The sequence below is a fragment of the Ananas comosus genome, linkage group 1 (assembly GCF_001540865.1).
Source record: "Ananas comosus cultivar F153 linkage group 1, ASM154086v1, whole genome shotgun sequence".
Taxonomy (NCBI): domain Eukaryota; kingdom Viridiplantae; phylum Streptophyta; class Magnoliopsida; order Poales; family Bromeliaceae; genus Ananas; species Ananas comosus.
In genome coordinates this window covers 3815177-3827986 of record NC_033621.1, presented here as the reverse complement: position 1 = coordinate 3827986, position 12810 = coordinate 3815177, and the positions used below count along the sequence as shown (strand labels likewise).

At 36.8% G+C, this 12810-nt stretch overlaps 1 protein-coding gene across 7 annotated transcripts; it reads left to right on the top strand.

Annotated features, from left to right (window-relative positions):
• LOC109712964 (nuclear transcription factor Y subunit A-9-like) lies at positions 388–8007 on the top strand. Of its 7 annotated transcripts, none has more exons than XM_020236880.1 (7): positions 388–645; positions 1904–2161; positions 3922–4031; positions 4176–4247; positions 4753–4917; positions 6828–7191; positions 7553–8007. In XM_020236880.1, exons 2-6 carry the CDS (start codon positions 1945–1947, stop codon positions 7155–7157), a joined length of 894 nt encoding a protein of 297 aa, XP_020092469.1. In that variant the 5' UTR covers positions 388–645; positions 1904–1944; the 3' UTR covers positions 7158–7191; positions 7553–8007. The 7 variants fall into 7 exon arrangements, with proteins under 7 accessions (XP_020092469.1, XP_020092461.1, XP_020092427.1 ...); XM_020236872.1 differs by having other exon boundaries at positions 389–645; positions 7644–8007; XM_020236838.1 differs by having other exon boundaries at positions 389–645; positions 6828–8007.

Sequence of the window (12810 nt, the reverse complement as noted above, 5' to 3'; positions counted from 1 at the left end):
CTATCTAATCGGTGGAATAATTTTATTAGTCACTAGATGCGACTAAGTATTCAATCGTACCTATTAGATGGGACCTATAGTGAAATTAACCCAACTTACTAATTAATTAATTAATTACCTCTACTTCCGTATAATAATAATTTCCATTAAATAAAATAGAATTTACCCTAATGACTAAGGAGTACACCTCCTCCTCAACTTTTTAACCCCTTTTTTTATTTTCCTTTTTTTAATTATTTTAAATAAATAAAAAATTCTCGTAGGGTGGTGCCGTGGAGGAACCTTCGTGCGGAGCGTCGCCACGTGTCCCGATCCCTTTCCCCCTCCTCCCCTCTTTTATTTTATTTTATTTTATTTTATTTTATTTTTTTGGGTGGGGAGGGTGGGTTCGAAGTTCGAACCACTATTTTCGGGGTTGGACGATTCACAAAAGAAAGAGAGAGAGAGAGAGAGAGAGAGAGAGTTGGGGGCGTACTTCTAGGGTTAGGGTTTTTTTTTTTTTTTTTTTTTTTTTTTCTATCCTCGGCCACTCCGATTGGTCTCTCGATCACCTTCCCCAACCGCGCGCGATTCCTCGTCCGGAGCTCGCGCGATTGGGCGCCGCCACCGCCACTCCAGATGCGGAGAATCTAAAGCCCTCGATTGGTTCGTTTTCCCCGATTCCCGTGCGCTCCTCGCGATTGGCTCCGCGATTCGGCGCACGTGATGCGCTTTCCTTTCCTTTCCTTTCCTTTTTCTTCTTTTTGTTCCTATTTTTGGGGGGGTTGTTTAACGGGGTTCGCTGCTTCTCTCTTTTTTGTGATTTGATTGGTTCGGTGGGAGATTAGGGCTGTTCGTACGGATTTTTGGTTCGTAAAAGGGCCTGGAAATGGTTGGCTTACGTGAATTTTGGATTTTTCTATTCTAATTTAGGAATTTTCGACGTTTTCGGCTCAAATTTTAAGTTTTGATTCGATATTTTAAGCCACTTCACTCTCTTAACTTTGTATCGTCAATCAAATTTAGCAACAGGAAGTCATTTAATGTTTTGGGTTTTTTGTAAAAATTTTATAACGGGGTTCTTTGCTCTTTTGTGATTTAATTGGGTCAGTGGGAGATCAGGTGTTTGTGGGGGTACGATCGCCTGAGTTCGTACGGTCCGGAAATGGGCCTGCAAATGGTTAGATTAAGTAAAATATGGATTTTTCCTCGCTAATTTAGGGATTTTCAACGAGTTTTGGTTTAATTTTAAGTTTTGATTTGATATTTTTATGTTACTTCACTGTCTTTACTCTGAATTCGCAATTGAATTTAGCAAATGGAAGTGATTTAATGTTTTTTCTTGCGGTTTCGTTCCTTTTTTTTTTTTTTGTGATCTAATTGATTCGGCGGCTTTTTGGGGTTGGTACAATCGCCTCGCTTCGTACGAATTTAGGGTTTGGAAAAGAGCCTGGAATTAGTTGGATCAAGTAAAATTTTGTTTTTTTCTTGCGAATTTAGGAATTTTCAGTGACTTTAGGCTTAAATTTGAAGTTCTGATTCTTTGGCGCTCTTATTTTCTTCATAATTTTATTTTGCTTCACTTTCTTTACTCTGAATCGTCAGCTGAATTCAGCAAAGAGAAAGTGATTGGTGTTTTTCATTTTACCGATCTGTTTTTACGATTTTTGTCAGGTTTTTAGTTATCTGTTAGGATTTTGCTAATTTTGAATCCAGTTAAGCTTGTTGTTGATTAAAAATACCATATAATCCATTTTTTTACCAAAAATATGATCATATATCTATTGGATATATTGTGAATTCATTACTTCTCTCATGTGATTTTACCTTCTTTTTCTTTTTTCTTTATAAAGGTTTTATTTTATTTTATTTTATTTTATTATTTTTCCCAGTTTTGTTGATCATGAGGATGTTGTTGTTGCAGCTAGTGAAAGAGTTGCAATTTGTAGTTTGGGAGATCACAGCATGGAATCACGACATGTGGGAACAAATCTGGTCGAGCCCGGCGTACAAAGTGTTGTTCCTTCCGCTGTAGTTGTTCAACCATGGTGGAGGGGTCCTCCGGCTTTCGGTGTCGCGCAACCACTCGGAGGATCTACACCCAAAGCTTCGCAATCGCAGATGGGTGATGGCGCGAATGGAGATGTCGGCTCGCAGACCCACAGTTCTGGCGAGCAAAAAGGTTAATTTCTCTTTCTTGATGTATCACATTGCTAAACTCCGATGATTGAATTACTTTTTGCAGAATTATTTGTTATGGTTACTGTTTATACAGAGTTGGCCTTTTCATTATTCTGATGCTTAGTAACATCAAGTTCAAACAAAGATCTGATGGGATCTGATTACATAGATTCCTGTTTTCTTTTTATTGTTTTAAGGTGTAGGGTCAATGATATAATTTGTTTACCGGATTTATTCTGTTTGCTACTACTTGCGCAATTGATTTCTATGTAAGGGGTCCCAGGTGGCCATTGCTTGGTTTCATGGTAAAAGTCTTGGTATCGCAACGATGTGGTTGCTGGTATGAGCCTTGAGAGTGGGTACTTCATTAGAAAATATTGCAAGTTATGACCTTTTCTGTTTTTAACCTCAGAGAACCCAGCTTGGTAGAATGGGACCAAAACATGATAGTGGCCTTCTCTTAGTTATAGGACTTCAGCTACATTGGGTTTTAACGGCAGGCTAAACTGTTGGTGTTATTGCATTTGTATGGTTTGGTGATATTATTTTATATCCGATGATGCTCTGAACCATGTAAACTTTATGAGAAAAGTATTTTTGCAAGAGTTTTGTTCGTGATGGTCGCATGGTCTTCTGATGAACACTGAGCGGAAGTTTGAATTTGCTTTTAGTTTTTGTTCATAATCAAGAGTCTGTATGTGTTTTGCCTCTTCTGAAAATAAACATTTGTTAGCTTTGTTTTCTTCATGTTTTTTTTTCTTTTGAGAGAAAATTGTTTTCTTCATGTTAAATAATTTTTCTGTTAAGTTGGAAGACTGTGTGCAGTATCAACCCTCTGAGTTGCAGATTGAACAAATTTGATATTGACCATATCTAGTTGTTGGCCTTCCCTTTTCATTTGTAAAATTGCATTGTGGTATTTCATTCAAAAGCTTGATTTGGCTTTTTCATCTGATTCACATGCTTAACATTGTACATCATTTTCTTTTGACGGTTAACATTTATATATCGTTGATGTTCCCTTTTTTTTATCAACGTTCCTAATCAGAGTTAAAGATATATGTTTAACTTTATCTGAGAAAAAAAAAAAGTAGAAAAAAAGATCTGTTTAACTGCACATGTTTGACCTTGCATTCATGAATTTACTGCTATTTATTTTTTCTGTGAATACTCGCTCTTTAAAGCAAAGAAAGCTCCCTAGTGCCGACCCAACTCTCTCTCTCTCTCTCTCTCTGTCTCTCTCTTCTTTTTCTTTTTTTTTTCACAAATCAGGGCCAAGAGCTCAGGAGCGAGAAGTCATGTTCAAAATGTCACACTTTGTCATGTCAAATGTTAGGTAGAACACTATTTCATTTGGCATGAACACGACACAGTTGGCTGATCATATCAAATAATAAGACTGAGCATCAGCAATTTATTAGAGGGGTAATATCGCACGACTTGTGTAACTTAATTAATTAAATGGGCGTGTTACTTTGACATGACTTTTCGTACAACATGACCGCAATATTTGACCCACTTAACCAAACGCATTTTACCTATTTTGTTATTTCATTGTACAGATTATACTTAACGTAGTTACTTGTATCATTATCATGCCCGTATTCATATTCGCAAATAACAGCTTAGCCAAAATGTTGCTGATGTGCCTTCTTTGATTTTACTTGTACTGTGAAGCACTTTATTTGCATGTGTATACATAGATAGTAGTATGAAGATGGGATTCTAAGTTACTGACAAGACAATTATATAAATCATCAGCTGGTAGTATCGGACAGGAAAACCAGCTTCTGCCACCTGCCTCATCTGTGCTTGCTCCTGGGTTACCAGAATTTGTACCACAAACCCAGCTGGAACTTGGTCAATCAATTGTGTGACTTCTTTCTTTCCTTTCTTTTTTCCTTTCTTTTTCTGCAGAGCAGTATGCTATCTCTTTATTTGCCTAGTGAATCCTACATAGATAAATTGATGATATATTTAGTATTTTTTGATTATGGTCTAGCATCTTGTTGCAGGCTTGTGCACCATTCCCATACTCAGATCCTTATTTTACTGGCGTAATGACTCCTTATGGTACGCAAGCTCTGGTATGTGAGTTTATATATCTTTCTAGTGTTCTCAATGCCGGCTTGTACCAGTTTTGCTAGCAAATCCAGAATTGTTGATGCATAAAAAGAAGTATTTTGATGAGAAAATCGATTATAGGAGTTGAGAAAGATCTGGAAGAAGAGAATAAGATAGCTATTGACTACTGGAAAACATAAGATGCTTCCTTTAAAAGTTTGTCCACATATTTAATAGATTTATTCTGTCGTACATTAAATGATTATTTTTCTAATTGAAAGGATAATCCTAAAATGTAGTCCTCATGAAATATTATAACCCAATGAGACTTCCTACCATGTATGCCTTATTAATTGATTCTACAAATCCATTATGGATAAATCCTTTTCGCTGCCACGTCTGGCAATTCGTTGTTTTATATTTGATTTGGGCCCTTTTTCAAGTCTGTAGAGCTTGGAGTTGTTTCGTGCATTTTCTGGTTAATTTGTACAAATACCTTATTATTACTCATATGGTGAGTTGCTTCAGATGCAGTCTCAGTTTATTGGAATGCCTCACACTCGCATGCCATTGCGTCTTGAAATGGCTGAAGAGCCTGTTTATGTAAATGCAAAGCAATACCATGGAATTCTAAGGCGAAGACAGTCAAGAGCGAAGGCTGAGCTTGAGAAGAAAGTTATAAAATCTAGAAAGGTTAAACCAACTAAATTAAGTCTGATTTGCATTTCCTGTGTTGCCATGCTTTTATAGTCTATATAGCAAGCTTTGAGTGCATTAGTTGAAAATCCAATCTATTATGGCTTTTGAATATATATATATATATATATATATATATATATAGTGAAGTACTATGCTATCGGAAGCACGGAGCCTTCCGTGCTTTCAGCCCCGTTTTCGAAGTTGCGACCTTCGAATCGTCGATCGGCTCCGTTAAACTTGATCTAGAGTATTTAAAGTATCTAGAAAATAAATTTTATTTATTTTTCGATATCATTGCCTAGTGATCGAATGAGCACAAAATCAACAAATTTCAATGCCGTAGTGAGCCGTTGCTAAGTTTAACGTGTAGAAATATCCAAATCACGTGAAATTTTGATAGAAAATCTTTATACTATATAAAACAAGATCAATATCTTTGATTTAAAATTTTAATGTCATATTATTACATTTTGTAAGATTTTTATTTTCAGCCGTTGATTTTGAGCCCCTTTGTTCACTAGGCAAATGATATCGTAAAATGATAAAATTTATTTCTAAATACTTCAAATACTCTAGATCAAGTTTAACGGAGGCCGATTGATGATTCGAAAGTCGCGAACATCGAAAACGAGCTGGAAGCACGGAAGGCTCCGTGCTTCCGATAGCATAGTAGCCTCTCTCTATATATATATATATATATATATATATATATATATATATATATATATTCACTTGGCATGTAGCTTTTCTTGTAAAAATTTAGAGAGATATGAGTACATCAGTCAGGATACTGCTGTGACGTTTACTGTCTTTTGATATATAAATGTGGTAAGGCTTTGCTATGATGTCAAGTCTCTAATTTTTGTCGAAACGCATATGGATTTAGTTATCATATGCAGCTATAGATTATCATAAAGATGAAGACGAATAAGCATTGTTCAATCAATCAATATTAAAAAAAGTAAAAGTAGTTTGCAGGCAGCCAAGATGTGGCATTACACTGGTGTTGGCAGGTGCACATGCGGTTAACATTAGATGAAATAAATGAGAACAGAAATCGTAAAACCAAAATACAATATAAAAAATTTTCGATGACCTACTTAAATATATTGCGTATCTCCAATTTCAAGTAGCTTATTGCATGAAACTATACTGATTACGGAAGAAAGAAAAGAATCAAATAAATCAATAATATATTGAGTTTGCTATAGGAAGTGTTCGAGTAGCTAACAGTGGACATGTATGGACATGTAAAGCTTATGCCCTTTATTACTATTTATATAGTACATGATTGTGGGTGGCCTGCTCACATCCTCTGCTCTTTAGCCATACATGGGGCCAGTCTTTGTGTGGACTTCGTCATTGGTATATGCGGTGCTTTTTTTTTTTTTTTGAGAGAGAAAGGTAAATATGCTACCGCTTCATTCATTTAGAAAGTGAACTAAGAATCATAGGCGAAACAACCAGGCCTCGAAACGAAACGAAAAAAAAAAGGTATGTACGGTGCTATGGAGGGTGCATTGCTGCTTAAGGACACTGTAACCACTGCAGGTTAGTTGTGCAGGTAGTTTAGACTTCAGATTATCTACAACACATTAAAAATTTAGGCCTTTGGAGATAGCAAACATCACTACGATCTTCCTTAGCATAATTTTATCTTTTTCTCTTTGCTTTCGCAAACTGTCTGACCTTTGCTTTTCACTTTTCTGCTGATGGTTATCGCTTTGTCAATTCCTATCTTCATGATGAATCTTGATGCCTGGGTGTTTCTTGTGTGTTTAGAGTATACCGAGCGTAGCTTATTGAGTTAAAGCAGTTTATTAGATAAATTGTTTGAGCATTATGAATGATCGTGATTGTCCATTTGGAGGTGTTTTAAGCTTCAAATGTCTGATTATCTGCAGCCTTATCTACATGAATCTCGCCATCAACATGCAATGCGGAGGGCGAGGGGTTCAGGAGGTCGTTTTCTCAACACAAAGAAGGCCGAGGGCAATGCGGCTGACAGCCAGCAGGCCGAGAAGGGGATGAATGCTCTTCCAACGCAATCAGCTGCCTCTTCTGCTTCTGAGGGACTTCCTTCCGACTCCTCTGGAGAAGTAGCTGTCATAACTGGTACTCGCATCAGCAGTGGTAACGATAGCCCACATTCTCGCTTCCACAGATCATCCATACAATCCAAAAGTAGCGGCATCCCAGTGAATCGGCCACCTGACAGAGCTGTTGCGATCTAGTGATATTTCCCATCGAGTGTCTCTGGTGCTTCCGGTATTGCCTACTCTTCCTTACGCATTATATTATATGTTCTACCCCTAGTGAAATTATTTTCGGGCATATTTAGTAGTATAAAATTCATGATTAGTTACCATACTATCTCATGATATGGTCCCTCTACTTTTCACTTAAAACGATTCAGCTCCCAAACTTTCGCACATGTGCTTTAATCATTGACCGTTTCAAAATGGCTTCTATTGTAAATCGACCTTTGAACCTTGTTTGACGTCACCACAGGTGAGTCACTAATACAGATAAGGCTTTTTAGAGGCGAAGTCGTAAAATGATCGTTTGCAAGGAAACTTAGAATTTTTTTTAGGACTGAGGATTAAAAAGTGTTTAAATGAAAATACAGGGATCAAGATGCTATATCAGGATAGTACAGAGACACTTCATATGAATAAAATATTTTTAATCATGATATAATTATATGATCCTTGTCAAAGCATGTACTGCTAACCGCTGTTCTGGGTTGTGGCGGCACTGCGATCCAGTGGCATGAGATTCAGCTTGGAGGAATGTCGCTGGCTCATCGGTTTGTTTCAGGCAAATCATTCTTGGCTTTGTCGGTGTTGTTTTGGTCTGTTTGTGGGTGGTACTTTGAAGCTGTTAATACTGTGCACTCTGTAAAAATGAAATGGTAGGATTTGGGTAGTTGAATCAGTATGTACAGGATGGGACTTATGAGTTTGGTACTTTCCTTTTCGAGTTTGAAGCTTATAATCCAAATGGAATCAAAATGGCTGTTGAACTTGTACTTTAGTGTTCAAAAAATGATTTGTGTTGGAATTCGATTTTGATTTTTTTAAACCAAATGCTTATAAGTCCGAAGTTTTCGATGCTGCTGTTACTTGCGACCACAGCTTTTAAAATTTACCTCCTTTTTTTTTGTAGTGGAAGAAGGATTTTGTTTTTCAGGTGCTCTGCTTATTTTATTTAGGTAACATTCTTTCTTTCTTATCTTTTAACTCTTGTTTTGATATTAGATTTAAGGTTGTTTTTCAGTCTCTGACATAAAAGGGGTATTCCTTTCACTCATCTGTTGTATTAACATTTCGGAAATGTATGATGTTTTCTATTCAAAATGCTGAGATTGTTACCACAAATTGGTGTAAATGGGGAACTTCTATTCCCACGAAAATATCTTTTATTTGAGTATGAGAAAAGCTCCATGATGATAATATGGCCATCTTGGATACACACAGTTTCGAGACTTCGGTACTAATAGCTTTGTTTTCAACTTTAGAATATTTAAAGCGGCGATTAACATTGTTAAAATTGATCTAGAATATAAAATTTTATATTTTTTCGACTTTTAGAAATAAAATTTTATATTTTTTCGATGCAGTTTACTTATCATTTCAAATTGTTAATTTTCAAATTGTTATTATAGCGAGCTTATAGTTTAACGATGCAGAAGAATTTTAATTTATTTAAATTTTGATAAAAAATATTTTTAAGTCATTTCAAAATTGTTAATTTTTAACCGTTACTATGGTGAGCTTGTAGTTTAAGGGTGCAAAAGAATCTAAATTTATTCAAATTTTAATAAAAAATATTTTAAACTATCTAGATCAAGGTCAGTACTTTTGATCTTGAATTCAAATGTCTTATTTTCAAAATTTAAGGATGGTTTAATTTTCATCGTTTATTTTGACATAATTTACTTACTAAATAAATAATGTTAAAAATAATTAAAATTTTATTTTTGAGAATTTTATATACTCTAAATTATATTTAAACAATGTTGATCATTAATTTAAATATTTTAAAATTAAAAATATGACTATAATATTGAAGTTGCGGTACGTTTCGTATTATTTATACATACAAAATAAAAAAAAAGAGCATTTTTGAAATGTCACACTGCAGTCTTTATTACTACAATCTATTTTGATTCTGAAGTCATCATCAAAATCTTGATGACTATGACTTCTGTTGATCGCAAGTTCACACTACGAATAGATTTGGTTTTTATTTGAATTTAAGTAAAGGTGGTTGTAACTTGTTATTAGGCCAATTTGCAAAAAATATTTGCTAATTTTGAGATTTTATAAAAGTATGTCGAATTTTTAGATTTTGTAGATTCGGGACGAATTTTCAGAAAATTGATCAAAATGTTTTTATTTTCTTTTCTCTTTTCTTTTTTTTTTTTCGTTATTTTTTTTTCTTCGACCCTCTGCCGCCTTCACGATCTTCCGCAATGGTAATAAGGGCAGTGCCATATTTTCTTCCTCCGCCACCACCTCCATGACTCTCTGCGATGGTAATAAAGGTAGCGCCACGTCCTCTTCCTTCGCCGTTGCCGACGCCGGAGGAAGACTCGGAGCGAGCGCGGATGAGAGCATAGTGAACAAAGGTGATGAGGTCATGACCGAGACAATGCTCGCTATTTTTTTTACAAAAAAAGTGAAGAATCAGAGAAAAAAAAAATAACAATGAAGTTGCATTGTTAAGATGAAGTTACACTATTTAAGAAGAACATTGTACTATTTCATAAAAAAGTTGCACTGTTTAAAACAAAAATTACACTCTTTAATATGAAAGTTGTACTCTTTGGATGAAAGTTGTACTCTTTCGGTGAAAGTTGCACTATTTGGACGAAAGTTATACTGTTTCTTCTCCTTTTCTCCTTCCTCTCTGCTTCTTTGTGTTTCTTCTGTGTTTGTCTCATTTTCACTCTCCATCTGCACCATAGCAAATCCATCACCTACCAAACACACTTTTGGAAACCCACCGTCCCCATTGCTGTAGCTGTCGACAAAGATGAAGTGCTTCTCAATGCCGAAAAGCTTGCCGGCGAGGGAAGGGCCACGTGGCCCACGGCGCCCACTTGGGGATGGCGGCACATATGGTAGAGACGGAAGAGATGGCAGTAATGCTGCAAAAGAAGGCAGGCGGAAGCGGACCTCCCACCCTCCTCGCCAGGGCACGTGGCCCACGGCTCCCACTCGGGGATGGCGGCACATGTGGTAGAGACGGAAGAGAGCGCAGTAATGCTGCAAAAGAAGGCGGGCGGAAGCAGACCTCCCGCTCTCCTCGCCAGCTCTTTTCTCCGGCGTCGCCGCACTCTCCTTCGTCTCCATCGCGTGTGTTGCCCTCTCTAAATGGGCGCCATGGGTCACGTGCCCCCTCCCTCGCCAACAAGCATCTCGGCGTCGAGAAGCGCTTTCTCTTCGTCATCGGCGTCGACAGTTGGAATGGCTAGTTCGCTGAAGTAGGTCTGATGGGTAATGAATCTGCTGCTGCGGTGGAGGTGAGGGTGAAGAGAAGATAGGCGCATAATAAACATGAGGAAGCGGAGGGAAAGGAGGAGGAGGAGATGCAACCACCGCTCTTCAGAAGCGCTTTTTGGAGAAAGGCGGGCGCTTATTCGTCCTCACCATCAAGGGCAACAACAAGCACTACCTCGGCCACGGCCTCATCGCTTCTGTCCACTCCGCTCTTACCCGCACTCGCTCCGAATCCTCCTCCTCTGGCACAGCCGTTGGTCTTGCGCTGGTGAAGGCGGAGGAAGAGGATGGCACTGCCTTTGTTACCGTCGCGGAGGGCTGCGGAGGTAATGGCGGAGAAAGAGGACGCAGTGTTGCCCTCGTTACCATCGCGGAGGCCCGTTGAAACGATAGCAAAGAAAGAGGATCCTGCGCTGCCCTCGTTACCATCGTAGAGGGCTGCTGAGGAGAGGGGGAGGAAGGTTGAAGAGAGAGAAAAAAAAAAAAAAAAAAAAAAAAAAAAAAAAAAAACACGAAAGAAGAGAAAAAGGAAAGAGAAAAGGGAATAAGGATATTTTAATTAATTTTTTAAAAATTCGGTCCAAATCTATAAAATCCGGCCTATTTTGCAAAATCTCAAAATTAGTAAAATTTTTATGCAAATTGGCCTTGTTATTATTCGTTTATAAATATTTTCCAACAATAAAAGTGTCCAAAAAAAAATTAATTTTTCAGATGTAAATTGAAGATAGGATTGCGACGAAAAATACGTTTTGAAATAATTCACTATTTTCTAATTTCGTGAAGTAATCTATTTGTTGTGTCACAATGCACGAGAGAGACGTAGAATCTTTGAGAACAGAATCCAAAATAATTTGGGAGGGTTTCTCCGTACAGAAGTTGCTACTAGAATACCAAAGTGATGTCGACCCTTCAACTAATAGACTTCTAGGAATCAGATTTGGTGTAAGATAAACTTTACCCAAAAAGACAAGTTGGCGTATTAAATGAGCAAAGCTTCGCTACAAGTTCGGGTGTCTTTTTAGTGTTCGTTTTTTCATTATCCGTCGTGACTGTGTAGTCGAGTCCCGTACCTTTCAGTTGTATTCCTATTTTACGTTCGTTATCAATAAAATATTCGTTGTGTATGCCAATTTGTAAGACATATCGTGTATCATTTTTTTTAATTCTCGGTTGCTAATAGTTTGTGAAGTTGTGTCTCAGAATGGTTTAGCTTCATTGGTGCAGGTACCGAATTAGCTTCGTGATAAATGATACCGGTGACAAATTTGAAAAACAAAATTATACTAAAAAAACAAACAAAAAAACAGACTACTACTAAAGTGCTCTTAAATTCTACGTAGAGATATTTTGCAGGGATTGTATTTTTTTTTTTTTTTCTTCGAGAAAATTTTTAAATTATTGAAATTGTAGACATCTACACAGATTGACAAGCAGAGTCAAGTTTATTGATGTAGGAGGTATGAGAACAAGCTTTGCTAGGGCACAGGGAGAGATCAACAATGGTGATTTCTAGTGAACTTAGAAGAAGCTGTGGGAAGAAAGGAAGGAAAGAGAGAAAAGAGAGGGAAAGTGAAAGAGAAAAGAGAGGGAATTGGAGAAGGGGAAGAGCAGCCTGTTATTATATGTCATCCCTAACAACTTTTTACATCTTTCTAGAGAACACTAGTGGGAGAACTTGGCAGAGAGGGAAAACTTGAGCACTCTAGTCTAGAGTAATCCGGTAGATGACCTGGTTGAAAAGAAATAACATAATTTTTAAGAATTATAGCTTAGATTCCGTAACAGTCATATCGAATCAAAAACCTTGTGAGACACTAAATCTGGCAAACGGGCAGTTTGGGTAACCTGCGGATGGGTCATTGTACCCGCAGGTTATTTGGGCATGGGTAAAATTTATTCGCAAATTTTGGGTAGCCAACATTTTTACCCATATCCGCCCGCGGGTGGGCGGGTGGGTATGCAGGTTACCCTCAATTTTTTTTTTCTTTTTTTCTCTTATATTTTTTAAATGCAAATACATATATATAAGTTTTTAAAAATATAACATAATTCATTATTTAAAATATCATAACATACAATAAAAATATTTAAAGTCTTAAAATAAAAAAATTTCGTAATATAAAAGACACGATAAGAAATTAGGATTAGAATTTTTAGGATGGATAAATAAAAATATATATATTTTAATTAAGAAAATATATTTTTTAATTAAAAAAATATATTTTGTAATTAAAAAATATATATGCGGGTACCCGTGGGTACCCGCAGGTTATCCAAAATACCCACAGCTTAATGGGTACCCACCCGTTTTACCCGTAATTTTTTGGGTTTGAAAAGTTGGTACCCATACCGGTAAATTTGCGGTAATCCGAGGGCA